A 22436-nucleotide genomic window follows, 5' to 3' on the forward strand; every position below is an offset into this window, starting at 1 on the left:
ACTCTGTGCGACCCCATAGACGGCAGCCCACCAGGCTCCCCTGTCCCTGGGATTCTCCAGGCAAGAATACTAGAGTGGGTTGCCATTTTCTTCTCCAATGCATGAAAGTGAAAAGGGAAAGTGAAGTCGCTCAGTCGTGTCTGACTCAGTATTCTGGCCTGGAGAATTCCATGGACTGTATAGTCCTTGGGGTCAAAAGAGTCAGACAGGACTGAGCGACTTTTGCTTTCTTATATATAAAACCAGTATTAGCTCTCAATATCCTTCATGGCAATTGGTTTAATCTTGTATCTGGTTTTGTACTCTTAAAAAAAATGAAGAAAATCGCAATGAAGAGTAGCCCTGGCTCTCCTCAACTAAAAAGAAAACCCGTACATAGCAATGAAGACCCAGCACAGCCAAAAACAAATGAATTGTAAAATATGAGCCAAAACTTTGCCTAATACACTTGTTTAAGCAGCTATGTGACGATGGTGAGCATTCTTATTGAATTGTCATGGCGTGTATCCGTTAGATTCACCATATTGTACATGCATGTTAATTTACCAAATGGATTTGCAGTGACTGATACAGATTTCTTATGGGAGGACTGAGACAGCTGTTCGCCAGTTACAGGGCTGGATTGAGGTAATTGAGACTTTCTTTTCAATTGAACAACAGATTGGAAAACAGACAAAGCAACATTGATATATTAAAAGTAAACTACCTTTAATATACAAAGATGTATTTTGGCAAATGCTAGGAAGAAAGTCAAAGGCATTCCTACAGAGCACAACACTAATTATTTTTGTTATCAGTAGAAATCCAATTTACATACAAATGAAATGTCAATTTCTCTCATAACCATCTAGATAAAGAGATGCATGCATTCTTTTCCATGAGCTGTTCTTTTTGAACTGAAGTGCGATGTTTGGGTCTTTGCCCTTGGACCAGTTGGAACAGTCTCAGTTTAACAAAGAAGAAAGGATAAAGTTGAGCCTGGCTCAGGCAAACATGCAAAGTCAGATTGGCCTGTTTGAATCAACAGTTGTCATTGTAGATTAAAAAAATTTTTTTTTTTCTTGGAGAGGAAAACAAAAGGAAGAATGACATATATATAGGCAATGAATAGTAATGTTTCTTAATTTGCTTAGTGAAATTGTGATCTTATTCAAATCAGAGTTTTTAATACATTTGCCTCTCACCTGTTATGAAGGGGAAAATAATGATCCTTTCTCTTTGATTTTCCATAATGTACACTTACTCTGTTTCAGTTTTCTCATTAATGAAGTAGGTGCATGCTTTTTTTTTCAGGTATATCCTACAGTTTCATTTAGACTTTTAAATGTCTAAAAGTCTTTAAAGTCAAACTCCCCCCCAATTTTTTTTTTGTAGTTGTTTAATAGGAGTAAGTACTTACTGCAATTCTTTCTCTAAGAGGTATATATATACATGGATACTCATTTTGGCAAATATGACATTATTACTTATTTAGTCAACTATCTCCTTTTACCTAGACTAGTATATTTGATATGAGATATTTAAAATATAGAGCACAGAGCATGATGAAATAAAAGCCTAATAAAATGTATTTGGGCCAGCATCAGAACTCTTTGAAATCGGATATCTAAATAGTGTGCATTTTATCTCACTAAAGCTCCGGTTAGTTCTAGTGTCCAGATGACTATTAATGGGCTTTGTGCTCTGAAGCATATGTTAATAGAAGTGATCATTATGGATTAATTTGATGTGAATTAATAAGAGATTTATTTGATGGGAGTTGTTTGAAGGTGATGACATTTAAATCTCAAAAGGATTTAAGATGTCCAAAAATACCTTTAAAGATTCAGGAATAATCAATTCAGAGAGAGCAAATTAAATAGACATGGATAGCAAAGAACAGGATTTGACATTGGGTTTATGAAGTCTGAAGCAGTTTACAAAAAAAGTGACCTACTATTGAAGTAGAAACAGAAAACTTTAAACTCGAGCAATTCTTGGGTTTGCGATTGGATAAACAATGTCCTCTTGCGTTTTATAGTTCACTTAAGCGATCTGATTTTGATCTGTATATACGGAGTAGACAGGATTCAAGTTTTTTCCCTCTAAACCAATGAGCAAACACATATGTTCTTTAAAAACTGAACTTTATATGTTGTTCATATGGAAGTTATCTAGTTTGCCAAGAGCCCAAGAGTCGACCTTCCTTTTATTTTGCTATCATTTGCTTAATTCTTTAAATTCTTTGTGGGGGACTTTTGATCAAAAGAAACAGTTTGCTTTTCTTTTTTCCTTTTTATTTTTCTCTTTAATAAAAGCTACAAGAAATGTGTAGTTAATAACTCAATACTCTTGGGCTGTTGATACAAACAAGCCTGGAACAAACATATATTAAGGAGAAGACTATCATATCTTTTCTTTTTGTGTTAAGCTTTGATTTTAAATCCTTGAGAGTTTTATGATCTGGAAAAACAAGAAGATGTCATCTGGTATTATATATTATGATGATAAGAACTGCTACTTATAATTCAAATCATACTCATCAGGATTAGAGATTGAGGTGAGATTACATCATCTTGCTTCTCTAATTTTCTGTTTTGTTCAGGTTTTATATATTATACACATATACTATATATACATATATATATAAACTAAATTTCATATCCTTAGTGTTTGTTCATTACATAGTGTGAAGTATATTCATCAGTACTATTTTTTAACTTAAATGAACTTTTAAAAATACATACTTGGAACTTGATGCATGAATCAGGGCACTCAAAATTGGTGCTCTGGGATAACCCAGAGAGATGGGGTGGGGAGGGAGGTGGGAGTGGAGTTCAGGATGGGGGGACACATGTGCACCCATGGCTGATTCATGTTGGCTTATGGCAAAAATCACAATTATTGTAATAAAAGTATTTAAAAATTAAAAAAACACATACTTGGAACTTGGAGAGTGACACTCCAAAGTTACTTTTAATTCCCTTTCATTGCCTGTATGCATTTGCTGATTTCTCATAATATTTGTGTCTTACTTGATAGGTAGGTACTCATTTTAGGTTGTTGTTTTTTTTTTTGAGCAAAAGAAGTTCCATATAGTTTTTTCTTTATTTTCTGAAAAACATCCTTCCTCTCTTAAACTGATGACAAATATTAAAAGTGAAGTCCTCTTGCTTTCTGTGTTCAGCAACCACATAGGTGATGCTGGATGTACAGGTGTTGAATGAATGAATGGAAGTTGGAGGAAATGGAGAAGTGAATGGTAGGTGTCAGTGATATTTATGCCACCCTTCGTGGCTGATGGCTTAGTGTTTTGTAGCCTTTCAAGGAAATTGAGTAACAGGAAAACTAAAGTGCCTAAGCCATTAGCCAGCATCATCATAGAGTCTCAGAGGCAGAGTGCAGGTTAGAAATAACTTATTATAATTCCCTCATTATACACATAAGTAGAGAGGTTCTGAGAAAGAAAGGGGCTTGCCCTTGTTTACATCAGCAGATGATTTGAATCAGATTCAGAAACTGGCTGCATGCTCTCTGTAACCCTCCTACCTTCTTAAAGAGGTTTTGATTCTTTACTGTGTTTAGGATCAAGTTGCCACAAAGCATAGAGGAGTTACCTCTTACCTTCAAGGAGTTTCTCTTCTAACGGAGCTGAAACTTCACTTCACCCTCATCTGCATTGAATGGTTGTGTGATCTCAGCTCTCTTTTAAAATTACTGTGATAGTTTATTCCTTTGATAGGATAATTATTTTGATTATCTATGACAGGGTTATTTTCAGCAAGTGTATTCCATAAATATATGTGTGTACATGGGCTTTCTTGGTGGCTCAGTGTTAAAGAACCTGCCTGCCAATGCTGGAGACATAAGAGACATGGGTTTGATTCCTGGGTTGGGAAGATCCCCTGGAGGGGGGCATGGCAACCCACTCCAGTATTCTTGCCTGGAGAATCCCATAGACAGAGGAGCCTGGTGGGCTACAGTCCATGGGGTCTCAAAGAGTCGGACATGACTGAAGTGACTTAGCATGCGTGCATGTGTGTATACGTTTAGATATTCATATGGATGAAATAAAACTAAATAGTGGGCAGTTCAGAATATCTGGGTAATAATAGAAAACATATTCCTTTGGTTCTCAAGGTGCCATTTTGGGAACATAAGTCACAGTTGTTTATAGAAAAAAAATTTTTTCCTTGTATATTTAAGCATTTTAATCAGTGAGATAAAGTAGTTACTAGAATTCTATTTTAAGCTCTAATGCTGATTATTTCCCCTGCATAAACCTGTCCAAGTAATACTGAAACACAGAAATAGTGTGGTATCTTTTTGCTTTTTTATAGTAAACTCTTTCACTAAAAATGCAAAGAAAACTTTAAGAGTTTTAAGATAGGAGGAAATAATAGAAATTGAGATGTTTTGCAAATGGGATGTCATATCTCAGTAATAAAAATTAAAACAGAGCATTTTTAGGGAGCTAAATTTATTTTGAACCTGCTTAACTGTCATGGCAGATAATAGTATTCATGACTTAGTATAGGTGGAAAATGATATAAATATGGGAGTGCTCACTATCACCCTCTGCATCCCTAGCCAGTTCCCTGGTCAGTTTTTATCTCATAATTAAATAGAGGACTGAAGTTGTCACTTTGAGCTTTGTAGTGCTCATTCAGATTCTTCAGCTTCTTTGTCCATTCACTTTTTATTCATATATTGCCCTGTTGTCTAAATGACTGTCTATAGTGGACCTACTTTGATTGGCATTTTGAAATTTTGTGGGAGTCAGTGTGAGGAATATTGCTGTATAATAGAATGAAAAAGTTTAAGAGTTGCCAAAACTGATGACTAAGGTACACTGATGTTGATTATAGATATATATATGGTTTCGTAGATGGCACCAGTGGTAAAAAACCCACCTGCCAGTGCAAAAGACTCAAGAGACAGAGTCGATTCTTAGGTTGGGAAGGTCCCCTGGAGGAGGGCATGGCAACCCACTCCAATATTCTTACCTAGAGAATTCCATGGACAGAGGAGCCTGTTGGGCTCTAGTCCATAGGGTTGCAAAGAGTCTAATACAGACTAAAGTGACTTAGCATTCACATGCGCGTGCGCGCACACACACGCGCACACACACACGCACACACACACACACACAGTACATCTGTTCAATTATATTATTACTCTACCTCAATACTTTCATTCAGACAATTTAAAAATGATGATATAAGGATGGTTAAATGCTGGTTTAGTCATAGCTTTACAATCGTATTTATCAAAATGAAAATATAACACAAAATAGATAAAAAGGTAACAGATAACGTGTAACATTTCTGTAACTCTTGGTGAGGTGTACTTAGATCTGATACAGAGTTCCTTATGATACTGAAATAGTTCTCTTCTGAGCCTCACCATATACATACACTGGTACTGCGAATCTGGAGGAAGCTGGTAATGGGTACCACTCCCTGTCTTTAGCTGTGACTGTGCAGCATTGGCACGTGTACTTTGTATCTTTTCCAGAAGCAGATCCCCTCTATAATTATTAATTAAGATGTTTTATCCCCACCCCAGTATAGGTAAGTATTGTGGATCTTAGGTTTCTTAGGGGGAGTTCGAGCTTAACTAATTTTGCCAACATCACAGTCAGCTGTGAAAATGACTTCTGTAATCTTTTATATCGTGTTCCTCCTTCTCCTGCTGCTTTATTAAAACCCAGCAGAGGGAGAAAATCTTGCCCAAGCTTTGCTCCTGCTTTTATCAGGTATCTTTCAAGCAGCCTGCGGTGCTGGCATATTAATGTATTTTAGGTGTGATCCATTCAAATATGTTTACATCATTCAGGAAGGAAAATATTTTTGTTTTGTTTTGTTTTGCAGATATACAGATCAGCTCTCAAAATGTCTTCTGTGTCTTCTGAGCATCTTCTAAGACAATTGCATTAGCCCTCCTGCTAGTTGACTAATAGAATTAATAATTGTAAAAAGCACTCTAAAGCCACATGCCTTATGAAGTCAATGCTGGGTATGATTTTACAAGTATGTGATCTATTTTTTCAAGTGAAAATGTTAACTGGAAAAGTTCTTGGCACACAGTACAACGTCATGCAATCTGTTATTTGTCTTAGAGATAATAACTTGAGGGTGGGTCTAGTCTTATGGTATCTAACTTATGAGTTGCTAGGGGAGTTTCTTCCACTTAAAAGTATTGCAAATGTGCTTATATTTACATAATATGTCATTCTGAAAAATTATGGCGATATCATTCCAGTAAAAAATTATTTTTTCTGTAACTACTTCAAAGTGTAGTCAACTAAATTAACCACGATTTTTTTAAAAAGCAACTAAAAAGAACATGCCCCCTCCCTCCACAGCAAAAAAAAAAAAAGGCAACCCAAAAAACTAAGTGACCTTTCTGATGCCTCTTTGAAGTTGTAGCAGTTTAACGTTCTTTGCAATGTATATTATTAAGGGCCTTATTCAGTGACTCACACGAGTTGTAAAGGTCTGTTCTTGGGTGGAAGAAGGCGCTGAAATTTGGAAGGATGAGAATTTAAGCAAATCATATGGTCTCTCAATCAAGATAAATGCTTGTTGAATAGTTTTTTAACTATAACCAATTACTTCTCTTCATGATGATAATAAATAAGCAAGATCCATGTATTTTTGGGAAAATATATTAATTTTTCAATTATTAACACATTACTATCTGTTCATCTCTAATAAATGTTTTATCTTAGTTCCGTTGCTAGTAAGATCTCGCTGTTTTTCTCATCTCCTTGACCTTGATATGTGGGCACAAACCATTTTGGGGTTTCCTTGGTGGCTCAGTGGTAAAAGTATCTGCCTGCAATGTAGGAAATATGGGTTCGATCCTTGGGTCTGGAAGATCCTCTGGAGAAGGAAATGGCAAACCACTCCAGCATTCTTGCCTGGGAAATCCCTTGGCCAGAGGAGCCTAGTGAACCACAGTCCGTGGGGTTGCAAAAGAGTTGGACATGATATAGTGATTAAACAACAACAACAAAATAAACCATTTTCTTTTCATTTTAATGGAAGGATAATCTTAATGAATTGGATTATTTCATCCTCTTTTCTTCATGAATCCTGACTTTCATATAGATTTTTATCTTTTTTATATAGCTGTATGTATGTCATTTTGGTGCATCACTGTTGGATTTTATTTATATCATGGAAGCAATGTTAAATCCAATGGAAAAACAAACAGGAAATTCTGGAGGGAAAGGCGTGATGTCATCACATTTTTGTATGTAGGAATGGCTGATACTCTGTACATCAGGATTTCCTTTTCTGTAGGTCAAGTTAAAGCAGTATATTTTTTACTCAAACTCTCATATTTTAGGCCCTAGCTTATTTCTCAAGCTTCCCTTTTATTCTCTTTTTTCCTTCCTTCTTGGTTTTCCCTTTGTTGACCGCCAGTGACACTGCCTTCCAGTCTTCTATTCGTTGGTCTAGTTGCCAAGCACTGTCTCTTCTGACAGAAAAACAGAAGTCTCCTACAATGTCAGCATCAACAAAAGAGACATTAAAATGCAAATGTTATAAGATAAATTATTTAACCAGTGTTCCGTTTTTTTAAAAAATGATGCTTACGTGGCTTAGTTAACTTTAGGAGCTAGTGATAGTGACAGCAAGGTAAAGACCACACTCCATCCCCTATCCCCATGCCAGGCTGGCTTACATGGCTCATGACTATCACCTTCCCTTGAAACTGCAGCCTTTCATACTATAAGTAGGTGTTTTCTTTTTGGTTGTTATTTTCTATGTGAGAGAGTCTATGGATATTTGATGACTGATGTTTCTGGCATATAAGAAAAGCAGTGTATTCTCTTAAGTATAGTTATACTATTTGTGACATTATTCAAGAAAGTGAATTTTTACCTTCTAACCAATTCCTTATTCTATCTAGTGAAAAAAATTTTGCATAAGCAGCTTTTCACAAGCAAAGATTTACCCGCATATCCAAAACCAGTGTGGTTCTTCAGCACTTGTGAGAAATTATACATGAGAACAACTAAAATGTGCTGTTGATTTGGATTCTCCAGTAGAGGACATTTTGGATAATCATGATGTAACTGTCTCTCTTAAATCTGTCCTTGTGGTAGTGTCAGCTAGTAAAGAAGGCTTGGTTTATTGGTCAGTCTACAGTTGAATTTTTCTGAGAGACAGTTGGGTGATGTGTACAGAGTCGTTTCAGTTGTTTGGTTGGAGAATTAAGGAACACAGGCCATGAACATCAGTTCTCCACAAGGCTTTGTTGCTGCATTCTTTTATTGACAGGATACAATTTGTTTCTTAGCTCCTTAGAGATAAGTCCTTTAGAGTTCTGATTCATTAGACTCCCCACAGTTTTATTCTGTGGACCCTAAAGGCACAGTTGAGCTAGCATGTAAAGGTGTACCAGAGGCAACTGCTAACAGTTTGCCAGAATGACAATGTCACATGGTTCAACTGAATATTTACTTTAGTCAGTTTCCATCGTGTTCCTAATGGTGGGATTGGTATTGTCTCCACTACACTGTGCCTGGAAACCTTAAGTAGGTTTCTATCATGCTGGATGGAGTACTAGCAAAGCCTAGCCTGGTCATTTTGATGTGTACCAGGTCCCCCTTCTTTCAGGCAAGCCCCCTCAAAAGGGGGCTTAACATAATTTATCGGTAGGGTAGAGATGAAATGTTTGTTATCCTCCATTCCTAAAAGTAAAGAGGCATTTTTCACTTTGTTTATAACATGCTCTTTCTGTCTTTTGACTCTGAGAATATTTTGGTTAAAACTATATTTATATCTTGGTTGCTCGGTGTCTAACAGTATCGAGTTTCACTTTATAGTTGTTTATATACACATATACATATCATATAAATAAACACAAAATATATATTCTGTAAACATAAACAACTATATATAGTATATAAACATAACATGTGTACATATTACACATAGTATATAACATGGATAAATATAGACACATTTATCTATTAACTCTAACTGAAGAAAGAAACTGAGCAAAAAATGTAATTGGCAGGCAAGATTAACTTATAGGAAGGATAGAGCTAGTAATAATAATAGTTAATACCTTGATATTCATGAAACCATTTTAAAGTAATAAATGAGTCACCCTTTGTGACAAAAATAATTCTGAATGTAAATTGTTGGCTTCAGTTTCACTTTTTTGCTATTTTTAAAACTGATTTTTTTTCCTAGAGACAATTTTTTGTTCTGTGCCTTAAAAAGCCTTGAATAGAGTAAGGAAATTGTTCTCGATTAGATTACATGCCTGCAAATTTCAAATAACCCTGTGTCTTCCTTTCCCTTGTGTTTTTACAGATATGGTCCGGAAAAAGAACCCCCCTCTGAGAAACATTGCTAGTGAAGGCGAGGGTCAGACCCTGGAGCCTGTCGGTACAGAAAGCAAGGGACCTGGAAAGAACAAAGAATTTTCTGCAGATCAGATGTCAGAAAATACGGATCAGAGTGATGCTACAGAACTAAATAATAAGGAGGAACATAGCTTGCATGTCCAGAATCCACCTTCTAGCAGCAAGAAGGACTTGAAAAGCTCAGTCCTGAGTGAGAAGGCTGGCTTTAATTATGAAAGCCCCAGTAAGGGAGGAAACCTTCCCTCCTATTCACATGATGAGGTGACAGAGAGAAATATGTTGGCTTTCTCATCTCCAGCTGCTGGGGGAGTCTGTGAGCCCTTGAAGTCTCCTCAAAGAGCAGAGGCAGATGACCCTCAAGATATGGCCTGCACCCCATCAGGGGACTCATTGGAGATGAAGGAAGATCAGAAGATGTCACCGAAGGCTACAGAGGAAACAGGGCAAGCGCAGAGTGGTCAAGCCAATTGTCAAGGCTCAAGCCCAGTTTCAGTGGCCTCAAAAAACCCACAAGTGCCTTCAGATGGGGGTGTCAGACTGAATAAATCGAAAACCGACATGCTGGTTAATGACAACCCAGACCCGGCACCTCTGTCTCCAGAGCTTCAGGACTTTAAATGCAATATCTGTGGATATGGTTACTATGGCAACGACCCCACAGATCTGATTAAGCACTTCCGAAAGTATCACTTAGGACTGCATAACCGCACCAGGCAGGATGCTGAGCTGGACAGCAAAATCTTGGCCCTTCATAACATGGTGCAGTTCAGCCATTCCAAAGACTTCCAGAAAGTCAACCGATCTGTGCTTTCTGGTGTGTTGCAGGATATCAGTTCCTCAAGGCCTGTTTTACTAAACGGGACCTATGATGTACAGGTTTGTGCTTTGTATTGTGATCTCTTTGTACAGGGAAAGTTATCAGTAATGAAATGTTAAATCTTACATGCATGTTAAAGTCAAGCTTCCAGTATCGAAGGGGTTAGCCTGCTTGATGAAGCAGAAGGGACGGACACATTTGTTTGATCCAAATGTGTGTTCAAGAGTTATCTTTAGCCTCTCATCATGGAAGCTAATCCCAACATTTCTATTAGGCTGGGAAAAGTCTTTTCATGGAATTAGCTAGGCTTCATATTTCTGAACATATTTCATGGTAATTTGATGTTTTCAGAGTCTTCCAAAAATGGCACTAATCTTTATGGTTTGACATGATAGTAATTCATGCTTTGTTCTAGTTTTAGATTATAAAAATTGGCTATAGTGTTTCCTTCAAGGAGAGTCTTTCCTGTGTCTTGGATGAGGATTTGATTTTACACTGAACTGGACCAGAATTGGGTCACACTGGTGGGTGCAGAGATGTACTACTGAAAAGCAACATAATTGCAAATGAAACTTTAGAAATAAAATTTTACATTGATTCAGAAAGAAGTCAATGTGATTGTAAGTACTAGGGACACCAGAATGACCTTGGTGTGGACCAGTAAAGCATTCCTTCTTGTATTTAAGGAAAATGGCAATTTATGAAAGCATTTAGTAGTAATTTAGATTTCTACTTTTATTAAAAATGGCATACCTTTTTGATCTGCCCTCTGTATTAGTTTGTGGCATATGTGAGATGAAAAAAAAATCCACCATTTGAAATAGAATGAAATGCAGAACGGACGCTTAAGTAATGTATTCATTTCATTTTAGCAATTTTAGTATAGTTGACACTGATGATCAGCTTGAGAAAGTGTATTAGTTTCTGTTACAGTCTGTAGATTTTTATTGTATTATTAGGCCAGGGATTTCAAAACATATTAGGTTTAATGTTAACCTTCTTCAGGAGTGATTAGAAGAAGTACTGGAGAACTAATGAAATCGCATCACACTTTATTTGACCTCCTCAATCCCTGAAAATATCAGTTATTTTTATCAACTCAGTAGTTATAACACATTTGTTCTAGACCTCTCTTTTGACCTAGTGCCAATTAAGAAAGGCAGGAGAAGAGGTTATATATAACAGGTAGTGAATATATTTTGCAATGCTCGTAAGAGGGATCAGAAGAGAAATTTCCACGTCCTTTAAAAATGTCAGAATGGCAGTCTTATCACTTTAAGGGAGAAATAAAGAAGATACAAAAAATCCAGTTTCATCTTTGGAAAGCTCTCTTAAAAATTCCATCTTACTTTGTGAATTTCCACAAATAGAATGATTTCTGTGGCGTAGCAAATTAAGCCAACATAGTTATTATGCATGAAAGCTACATGCTTTGAACTGCTGTCTTATTAAAGATCATTTCACTGTCTTATGTCAGATATACTTTGCTGTCAAACTATGATTGGAAAGCAAATACGTGTCTTAGATAAAAGGGTTAGAAGTGAATAATGTTAGTATGTGAAATGGTGTTTTACAATTAGTGAGGAATATGATGTTAATACCTGGATTTCCGGTCAGAGTTTCAGTTTGCTCACTCTGGGGACAACTTCTAAGGAAAGCTGATCCTGGCTGTCAGGAAGGCTCTGAAACCAAGATTACTAAGGGCCTATAGTTTGGAAGAATTTAGATTTTTAAACACACTTCCATTTCCCCCAAACAGTTATTTGTTAGGTTCCTAGTTATTTATAGTAAAGTTTATGTTTGGGTAGAATGAGCTGGACACTTTTCCTGGGCAGTGATTTTAGAAATAAAACAGATGTGGGAGCTATCTGAGTTTGAACTAATAGAACTAGAAATAAAACAGCTGATCCTAGGCTCTGCTGTCTCCTAAATCCTTGCAGCAGCGCCCAGTAAAGAAGATAGAAATGGTAGGAGATCACATGCAAGGAGATAATCTTGTTAAAATCATTTTTTTCCCTCCCAAAGAGAAATAATATGGTTACAAATCGGACACAGCAATCTATGGAAAAAGTGGATGATCCTTTTGAAGCAATGATTGGAGAGAGAAACCAGCCTAAAGAGAGTTAACTTTCTTCAGTTTGGGAAAAGGCCACTGAATGTATTTTAGGCCAAATGGTAATCTTGAATACTTCATACACACACCAGATGTTGATGGAGAAACATGTCTGAAGATAAATAACTTATTAATATTTTTATGCTGAAATAAATATCAGATAGCTTCCCTATATGCACAAATTGAATAAAAGCACATCTGAATTCTGCCCCCTCCTTTTCATCCACATATGTTTGTGTTGCTGAAATGCCATTTGAGAGGTTCGTTCCTTGCCATGCGAACTGCGTGGAGACTAAAAGCTGTAGGAAGTAAAATGCTGACTATAGAATTTCTTTAATGCAGTTTTGTCAGAAATTGATAGCAAATTAATGGCTTGTGTGTATTCTGATAGAAAGATGTTGGTAAATACGAGGATTACAGAGAAATAGTCATTTCATTCCAGGAATTATTAAACTCAATCTGTAATTTAAGCCAGTTGAAGTAATAGATGAGCAATTCATTCATCTTTTTCAATTAACTTTTTTTTTTTTTAACATTCAGGACAGTTGGTGGTTAATGAGAGATTTATGACATTTTAGGCCAAGGAAAAAAGGAACAGAAGCCAAAAATAGAGGACTTAAGAACTCTGTGGCTTTGATCTATATTTTGGTTTGACATGGATGGTTTTAAATAATTTGAACTGACCTGAGTGCAGGCATGATATATAGGGTTGGGGGAAAAAGATATAATTGAAACAAATTTGAAGATTTCTAGTTTCAAGTTCAGATTGTTTGACATCTATTTGGCTTTAATAATTGAAGTTTGGGCATGTTTGTAACTGACCGTTTCCACTTCTGTGGAAATTTTATTATACATTATGAAGTCAAAGAATTACAGATTTGTAAAAAAAAAAAATAATGTCAAATGAGAATGTCTTTTTCTCCTTCATAATCGAAAAATCTCCAGCCAGATAATGGACATCATTTCAAAGGTTCATCATAAAATCAGGACAGGCATTTCTGAGCCTGTTGAATTCAGATCCCTCCTGCCCCCCGCCCCTCCCACACCGTGAGGTAGCATACCCAGCCCTGAAATCAGAAGAAAAATATTGATCTTTTCCAAGAAGAAACAAGGAAAGATATAATGGCTAGCTTAAGACTCATGGACTTGACCAGGATGTTATTTTTTCAATTTTTAAATTTCCCCTGCATGTTATATCGATTACTATGCTTAAATTTTTAAAAAATAATGGATGCAACATGATGGATGCAACCCTTTATGTAATTTTTGCTACCTGTGTTCAGCCTTTAAGGCTCACCAATAATAGGAGAAGAGATTGAACTCTTCTAAAAGTAATTACAGCCTCTTTCTTTTTAATCTGCTTTATTATGCTTATATTTAAACCATTGCTGAGTGGAGGGCTGAGTTGTTAAACACGGACGTTGCTGTTTCATTGGGGCTTAATGTGCGGTGCATTAGGGTGTTGGCGTCATCTTTATGGGGGAGCTCTTAGCCCTCAGATCAGGTTATAAAAGTCGGAGTCTTGTCAAGTTGTGCTTCCCACGGGAAAGTGTTTAAGCTAGCTCAAGTTTATAAATGCTCATGATGTGTATGTTGCCTTTGCATATTAGGAAACCTTCCCTGTTATTCTGCATTATTCAGGCCTCTAAGAAGGGAGCTACAGGATGCCAGCTATTAAATTCATTTTAACCCTGAATGAAATTTTTAAGGTTAGCAGAAGAATCTCAGTGACTGTCTTGTGTTTGAGCTAGGAGCACTATGTTTCTGTTTTATAAATATATTTTTAGCAGAGTTGCCCAGTGTGTCATGTTAGAAGCAAGAAGAACAGATTTTCAAGCTAGGAAGTCATCTTTTGTATTTGTATTTTCAACATTTTTAACTCTATGAGCTTTATAAGATTCTTAACATGTTCCCATACACTCCTTTGAACAGGGGATTACAGTTTGGTCTGGGAAAAAAAGAGAAAAATCCAGGGAACATTCATCTCATTTTGGTTGATTTTGACTTTTCTTGAATTTTAACCTCCAAATATTTATTTATTTGCCTTCTGTTTCCTTTGATCTGGAGCAAGAGGGAAGTTGTGGAGCTTAGGAGGTTCTCTTGCTTTGTTTTTCTGAGTTGAGGAGAATTGCATTAAAAAAAAAAACAAAAACTGGTGAATGAGACTTGAATCACTTCAGATTCTCTCTAGAGTACGGAGTGTTTGGTCCGTGAAGCCATACTTATTTTTCAGGACTGTGTCTCTTTAACAAGTGATAAAGTGTGCAAAACAAAACATATGCTCAACCTAAGGCCGTAAAAACAAAGCAAAAGCAAAGTTCTGGCATTTACCAGGTTATTTTCATCATGAAGATAGCTGAGCTGGATAATGTAGCCACCCGGGTGGAATAGAAGAGTTTGACCATTTTCACTAATCCTTTTACCTGCATGATGGTTAAATCTCCATTGGGCTTTGTTACAGGAGGGTCAGCCTGATAAATGTCAACCCTTCTTGGATTTTCAGTTTATTTGCTATCGTTTGGAGAACATGCATCACTTTCTTGAATATTTGTATTCCTCTCTAGGCAGAATGTTTAGAAGAAGGAATCATGGCTATCTGTGCATTCAATCAAATTTAGCATTATTCAACTCTTAATAAAAATTTTATCCCCAAATGGCATGTTCTGCTAGCCATATCAAGTCAGCAGATTATTCAGTGTTTTTGTTTCTTGGGTCATTGTAATTACAGCATATACACAGCTGTTGGAGACACAGATACATATGGAGTGTACTAACCCCAGGAAAGTTGGGAGAAGGAGAGCAATTCTCTTTCATTTTCTGATTTCCTTTATGGAGTCTGTTTCTGAGAATCATTAGCCCATAGACCTCTTGAATTCTTCATGATAGGATTCTAAAGCTTAAAGTCAGTGTTAATAAGCATGTTCAGAATATTGAAGAAGACCTTGTTTAATTTTAATTCAAAATCAAATGTAAAATTTATTTTTCTGTATTACTTTAAATTTGACCAATCCTTCTTTTATTTTTTTAGCTTATATAATCAAAACTACATGTATGTCCTGTTTTTTCCCCCAATTTTGGATTCACTCCTAATAATCGCTAGCATTTATTAAGGGATTCTTGTATGTGCATATAGACCTAAGCTCTGTACATGTATTAAATAACTCATCTTCATAAAAACCCTTGAGGTTGACACTACCGTTACGTCCGTTTTAGAAAAGGAGGGAGTAAGCATAGAGGAAAGTAACCTGCCCAGGTTCACAGAGCTGTGGAAGTGGGTCAGTGGGATGTAAAGCAGGGTAAATAGGCTACAGAAAACTATCTTCACAACCACTGTGATATAAGGCCTTCTCAACTGTAAGACTGAGTTTACTCCAACCAGAAAAGCAAACAGGCCAAGGGAGGAGATATAACATGGTACACTAGATCTGTTTGATGCATATTCTCCAGTCACATTGAATTTGGGGACTTCAGCGATTTTGTGAGACTTTGAATTTGGGGACTTTGTGATGGTCTTTTATCCAGTCTCTGTAGTGTGATGCTGCGTTATTTAAACTTACTAGCTTGGAGAAGGAAATGGCAACCCACTCCAGTGTTCTTGCCTGGAGGATCCCAGGGATGGGGGAGCCTGGTGGGCTGCCGTCTATGGGGTCGCATAGACACGACTGAAGCGACTTAGCAGCTTATAGCTGAAATCGTTGAAAAGATAATGAGTTTTGCTGATATGTCTTTTTCAATTACTGTGATTCATTTTCACTGTTACTTTGGCTACAGAAAATACTTCTGATAGAGTGTGTAAGGGCCAAATTTTGATTTCATCAATTAAGGATGCAGTCTTTTATCCCCATATTTAGGGACACTTTGTCCATGTATTTGATATACTTCATATTCCTCTTGTTTGAAGGACTTATTTTTAGGAATTTATGAGTTAATAAATGATCTCAGAGTTGTATTTCCCTCTTCTGGTTATGAGGCACAATTTAGGTTGGTTTTTCTATGAAGATTCAATGTTAAGGAGATGCATCCAGTTTCCATATGTTTTTAAAGTTGTGTAATTAGGTTTAATTCTTTGCCTACAAGTAAGTATAGGAATGGGTGTGGAGGCAGAGACGTTCAGAATGCCCTTAGCATGTCTGATTTGTGTCATTCCCCATCACGTGCTCAGAGCTGTGTGAAGTGTCTGGCTCCTAAAAGCAAAGTAAGTTGGGGCTACCTTGAGGAACTTAGGAATTCTACTTGTCCAGCATAGCTCCTTTAATATTTAGATGACCTGTTGATATCAAAGAGCATATGCATTCTTTCATGTGTCCAGTAACATATTGGGAATCTTATAATAAACAGTAGCTTATTCTAAGACCTGTTTTTCCAGCTGATGGGCAGGTCAGTTCAGTTCAGTTCAGTCTCAGTTGTGTCCGACTCTTTGCGACCCCATGAATTGCAGCACGCCAGGCCTCCCTGTCCATCACCAACTCCCGGAGTTCACTCAGACTCACATCCATCGAATTGGTGATGCCATCCAGCCATCTCACCCTCTGTCGTCCCCTTCTCCTCCTGCCCCCAATACCTCCCAGCATCATAGTTTTTTCCAATAGCTCCACCTCAATATTCCATCTGGCATCTCAAAGTCAACACGTGTAGAAGTAAAGTTGTTAGCTGTTTTCCTGAAACAACTTTGTGTTCCTCTCCTTTTTTTCTAGGTTCCTATTTTCAAGTCAGGCTGGAAATGTCAGTTGCCTTGGGTATCTTCCTGATTTGTATCTCTCCAAACAATGGAACGATTTGTCCTGTCTTTCTTCTTTATTCCTTCCCCGGCTCCACCCTTAATGTTTTCTTAGCACATTCTTAATGGTTTCTTTGCTTATTTTCTTTCTCATTCTGTTTCCTTCTGTTCCTTTCCCTGCTTACCTCCTACCTCCTTCTCTCCTCTCCTTTTCCTGTTTCTTTCTGTTCTTTTTCCTCTTTCCTTCCTCTTTCTCTGTCCTTCCTTTCCTCCTTCTCTTCTCATACCCTTCTCTCCTCCCTCCCTTCCTTCCTTTCTTTAATCTTTAAAAATTCCACTTATCAGTCTTGTGTTTTGTAGAGTCTAAAAAACTAGATTATTTAAATTATACTTGCATAATTAAATTTTCCATAAATTTTTATTAAACATTATTTTAAGTATACTTGTATAATTCAGTGTAGACTCTCCATCATGATATCACTTTTCCAAATTCTCTCTCAGCCCCCAAATTCCTCCATGTTTCCTGAGAGCAGCCTGCACTGTATCATCCTCGTTTATGTTTTACTCATTTTGTTTCCTGCACGTGAAAAGCCTGTCTGAGATCACCACCTTTGAGTCTCACCCCAAATGCCAACTCATCTGTCCATAGCTCAGTTGTCACCTCCTTTCAGAAACCTTTGCAGACCAGTCAGGGTAAGTTAGGTGCTTTTCCTCTGTGTGATCATGGAACGTGGTGCATCTTGAGCAGAAGTACATATTCCACTGTTGTCATTTATTTAGCTGGGAGTTTTCTGCACTGAAGTGCAGACTGTTGGGGGTTTGGGATTTTGTCATTTCTTTGAGTCTTTTCAGTGCTTGGTATGTAGTAGGCATGCCACGAATCACCATTCCCTGAAGGAAGGATGTTCCACAGTGATTCAGCTCTCATTTCCCATTAGGACCCTCTTTAGAACAAACGCAATTAATATTTATCTCCATTCCGAGCCAGCAGTGATGGCAAATCAGATGCAGGAGAGGAGTGTTATGGATAATGGACCCAGCCTTATCATCCACTTACACTGCATTTTCAGCTTTATTTTGCATATTTTCTCCTAAGAGATTGTCTTCTAAATTAGTGAAACTGACTTGAAGGTTTACTGGTTTTCTGTCTCTCCAAAACCAAATAACCATAGAAAATTAAATTGATATTATGCTGAGTAAAATGGGAAAACCAGTTTGAGATAGACTGTTTATTACTGTAGTCGAAAAAATTTATTATAAAAATGTAGATAATTAAGAATGGGCAGTATTTTACCCTTGTATTTGCCACTTCTACCAATTTAAGTTACGGATCCATTCCCCGCCCCGCCCTGCCCCTGCCGCCCCTGCCCAAATAGTTGGCTTTTGTAAATCCAAATGACAAGGTTGTTTATGGGATTTATTCTGGTGCTATATATATATATATATATCTCATATATATGTGATATATGATAACACGAGACTGAGCTGATTGCCATTTAATTATGTTTGTTATTGAAATTTTAAATATTTAATTTCCATCAAAGATACATCATTGAAGCACACTCTATATTCTGCAGTGTTTTTTTGAAGCACTGTACAACACAGAAACACCCCCAATGTAGATTAGCACTTTGATCCTGAATTTAGTTATTTTCAGCCACGATGGGCCCTGACAGATTTCTTCACATTATTTGTGAGTTTAGTATTTTAACAGTGATTTTTAACAACTTAACTTTTTATTGTCAAGAATTTACTTTTTTGATGATCAATCAGTAACCTCAAGTCCTTTTAAATTAGTACCCTCCTAATTGTTTCTGTTGCTATCAATTATAGTACTTGAAAATGAACCACATCTGAGGAAGAGTTTGTATTTAGTTCAAACAACTCTTTTTGTTCCATTGAAAATAAGTACATTTACTAAAGTGTCATTTTAAAGAGTTCTGAGGCTTTAAAAGATCCTTCCCTTTGACATATTCTTTTAGATACGATTCTTACTAGTTTTTGTTCCATATTATTAGAAGGAAAGAACTAAATTGAGGTTAAAGACCTTGAAAAAAAGCCAACCTTTTATATTTTTAACTTCTGTAGTGAAACAATTTTGTGAAAAGCCATATGTAGATAAATTATAAATGAAAGATGTGGAACAAACTACATGGAAGGAAGAGTTTTTAGAACTGAGGTTAAAATAGAATAAAAAGATGTCATAGTCCTCCATCAGTAAAAAACAACTTATAATAAAATCTGTTCCTTTTCATGCCTTAACAGGTATCTTGGGTGGTTCTGTATAACTCTGATTCACAAGTGAATGACTCCATAATCCGTTTGTTTTGGGTGAAAGATGCAATTTGTCTCATTGTTTAAAGAAGCCCATTTGTCATGTTGAATTAATAATAAGGCTGTAAGTTACTATAGCCCCCATATCCCAAATAGGTGGGAGATTTCATATCTCTGGTACTAGTTCATTCATTCAAGCAAAGGGTATCGTTCTCCTGCTTACTTCCAAAGATGAATGAGATACCATTCATTTGGTCTGGTCCAAAAAGGAATGTAAATGAAAACATTAGCTTAGTAACAACAGAATTGAGCTTTTCTGTTTACAGTTAAGAATACTAGCAGTGACAAGTATTTGAGTTTGACTTTACTACTTTCCCTTCTGTTTAGTCATTTCAAGTGGCCGGGGAAATTCATGAGACAGTTCATTTTATTAAATAATAGTTTCATTCATGTGAATAGTACTGTAGAGTGTGCTGTCTGACATGGTATTCACCAGCTACATGTGGCTATTTACATTTCAGGTAATTAAATTTATGAAAGAGTCATTAAAACAAATTAAAGAAAAAAATCAGTTCTTCATTTGCACTAGCTCCGTTTCAAGTACTCAATAACCACATGTGGCTAGTGCCTGCCGTGTTCAACAGGGTAGACGACTACAGAACATTCCCACCAGCTCAAAGAATTCTAGACTGATCTGGACTTTGCAAATAACTTTCAAGTGCATTCTATCACTTGATCCTCATAATAATCCTAAAAAGTGGCAAGGCGTATGGTATTCTTTATGCCCTTAAAGATGAGGAGACTGAGATTCCAGAAGGTTAAATAATGGGTCTTTTCACAGAATTTGTCTTGAGACTTCCCTTGAGAGGAAACAAATGCAAGTAAAGATAAACACAAATGAATAAAATATTTTCTCTATAAATTTTTATCATAAAATATAAGCATTTTTTTAAGAGCTTTAAATAATTAATTAACTAATTTAGTTTTGGCTGCGCTGAGCCTTTGCTCCTGCACTGGCTTTCCTCCAGTTGCAGTGAACAGGGCTACTCTCTAGTTGTGGTGCTCACGCTTCTCTTGGCAGTGACGTCTCTAGGGCATGCAGGCTTCAGTAGTGGTGCCTAGGCTTAGTTGCACCAAGGTATGTGGGAGCTTCCCAGATCAGGGATCATACCTGTGTCTCCTGAGTTGGCCAGCAGATTCTTCTCCACTGAGCCTCCAGGGAAGTCCTCAATATAGGTAATTTAAAAACAGAGGTGTGGTCTAGTTTGTTTACTTCTGATCTCTATTAGAGAGATAAGGTGTCAGTTTTGGCCCAAACAGAATTTGCAGTTTAAAAGGAATTTTAAAATGTGGATATCTGTATCTAAGGCATTGCCAGATTAATAGATTCTTATTAGAGTTCTGGTTAGCAAAAGAAGAAACATTAAAGTTTATACTCTTTATTCTGCTGTGATCTCTTTTTAGTATAGTCATAGCTAGGGAATAAGTCGTTTTCTATCACAATGGCTGGGTTCAACCGCTTGGAAAGTTGCAAATAATTCTCTGAAAGTGTAGGTGCTGTTTCCTGGCAATAAGATTAAATAAACTTTTGCTGCAAAACATTGATTTTGCATTAACTGTTCTTGCTGTGTATTTGGGTTTAATCTAGAAAAGAATTGTTTTAAGTCAACATTTGTGAGTCATGAAATTAAATGGACATGGTTGATAGTCTTAAGTATGGTGTCCTAAAATAAGAAATTATATTTTATTTCCAAATGACAGTTAAATGATATACATCAGTCATATTTTGCCACATCTCTTATAATGTATAAAAATGGCCACAGATGTAGGCTTAAAACCTTCTTTTTGAAAGAGAAAAGAAATAGAACACTGAGTAATTATGTTTACTAAAGTTGACTTTTATAATGTATAGGATATGTAATTCCAATAGTGTATTAACTTTTAATAATATGTAATACTAATGTGATTAAATACTGTTTACCAGGAAGGCAAATAGATAATCCATATATGTCAGTATTGTTGTTCTTTTCATTAAAGGAGATCCTTGTGTTATTGGTTGTTTGAAGGACAGTGAATAATATGAAGGCAGTTTTTAGCATAAAGTATATAACCATTAAAAGCATCCAAAAAAACGGAGCTCGCTCAGTAGCTCAATACGTATAGAATCCACCTGCCATGCAGGGGACACAGGTTTGATCCCTAGATTGGGACGATCCCCTGGAGTAGGGCATGGCAACCCATTCCAGTATTTTCACTTGGAGAATCCCATGGACAGAGGAGCCTGGCAGGCTATAGTCCTTAGGGTCGCAAAGAGTCTGACCCGACTGAAGCCACTGAGCATAGCTGCACACTGTTTAGACAGATAGATAGACACTACCAACTCAAAAAATTTAATACACTTTCACAGTAGTTTAATTAATTCCAGACCAAAAAGTTTAACTGGCAGTTTTTGGTATGAAATGTCCTGTTCAGTCTTTCTTAGCATGGATTTTCTGACTCTTAAAGTTGATGTCAACTACTGAAAGAGATATTGTGATGCTTCACAGTCATTTTAATTCATTTCAAAATCTTAACTTTAGGGCTTTCTTAACACTGTATGAGCTCTTTGCTCAGCCCTTGCAGTGTGGACATGAAACATGAGGATTGAAGATTGCAAAATCAAAGAAATAGTGATGATATGTCATGGTTTCTCAGGAATCCTTGTTCTACAAGCAATAGTTCAAAACATTTTCTGTGAGGGAAACTCGGCAACTCTGAAGAAACATGGTAGCTCGGAGAAGCATATTTCCATCTTTAGAGCTTCTACACTGGTTTTCTTTGCCTACATTAGAGAAGATGGGAATATTTTGAATTTGTGCCTTTTGATTCAAGTTGAAGTTCCTGAACCAAGTACCTGAGTAGGTGGCATGCCATTGAAAGGTTTCATTTTGTTTTTGAAAGCAAGGTTCTTCTCATTTCTCGTGAATTAGAAAATGGAGGAATTTTACAGTGTTATGCATTACATTTCACTGCAAGTTTTATTTGCTTTGGTTTCTAAAATGCTCGTTAGAGTGGTGATTAGACTTATCTTGTGTGGTCTGGCCTCGACATCTTTTACACCAGTGACTAATTGTCAGATCGCTGCCTGGGAGGGTGCCCCCAGTCT

At 36.7% G+C, this 22436-nt stretch overlaps 1 protein-coding gene across 2 annotated transcripts in view; it reads left to right on the top strand.

The window, feature by feature from the left end:
- Positions 1-22436, top strand: part of LOC120878896 (zinc finger transcription factor Trps1) — a 275377-nt gene that overhangs the window by 40830 nt on the left and 212111 nt on the right. The window contains exons 2-3 of one of the 2 annotated variants that reach the window (XM_040261806.1): positions 5853-6011; positions 9318-10246. In XM_040261806.1, the coding sequence (XP_040117740.1) occupies positions 5975-6011; positions 9318-10246 (966 nt within the window). In that variant the 5' untranslated portion in view covers positions 5853-5974. The remainder of the gene's footprint in view (positions 1-5852; positions 6012-9317; positions 10247-22436) is intronic. The other variant, XM_040261807.1, reaches the window with a different exon arrangement.

This window comes from Oryx dammah, unplaced genomic scaffold (assembly GCF_014754425.2).
Source record: "Oryx dammah isolate SB20612 unplaced genomic scaffold, SCBI_Odam_1.1 HiC_scaffold_19, whole genome shotgun sequence".
In the NCBI taxonomy this organism is placed as follows: domain Eukaryota; kingdom Metazoa; phylum Chordata; class Mammalia; order Artiodactyla; family Bovidae; genus Oryx; species Oryx dammah.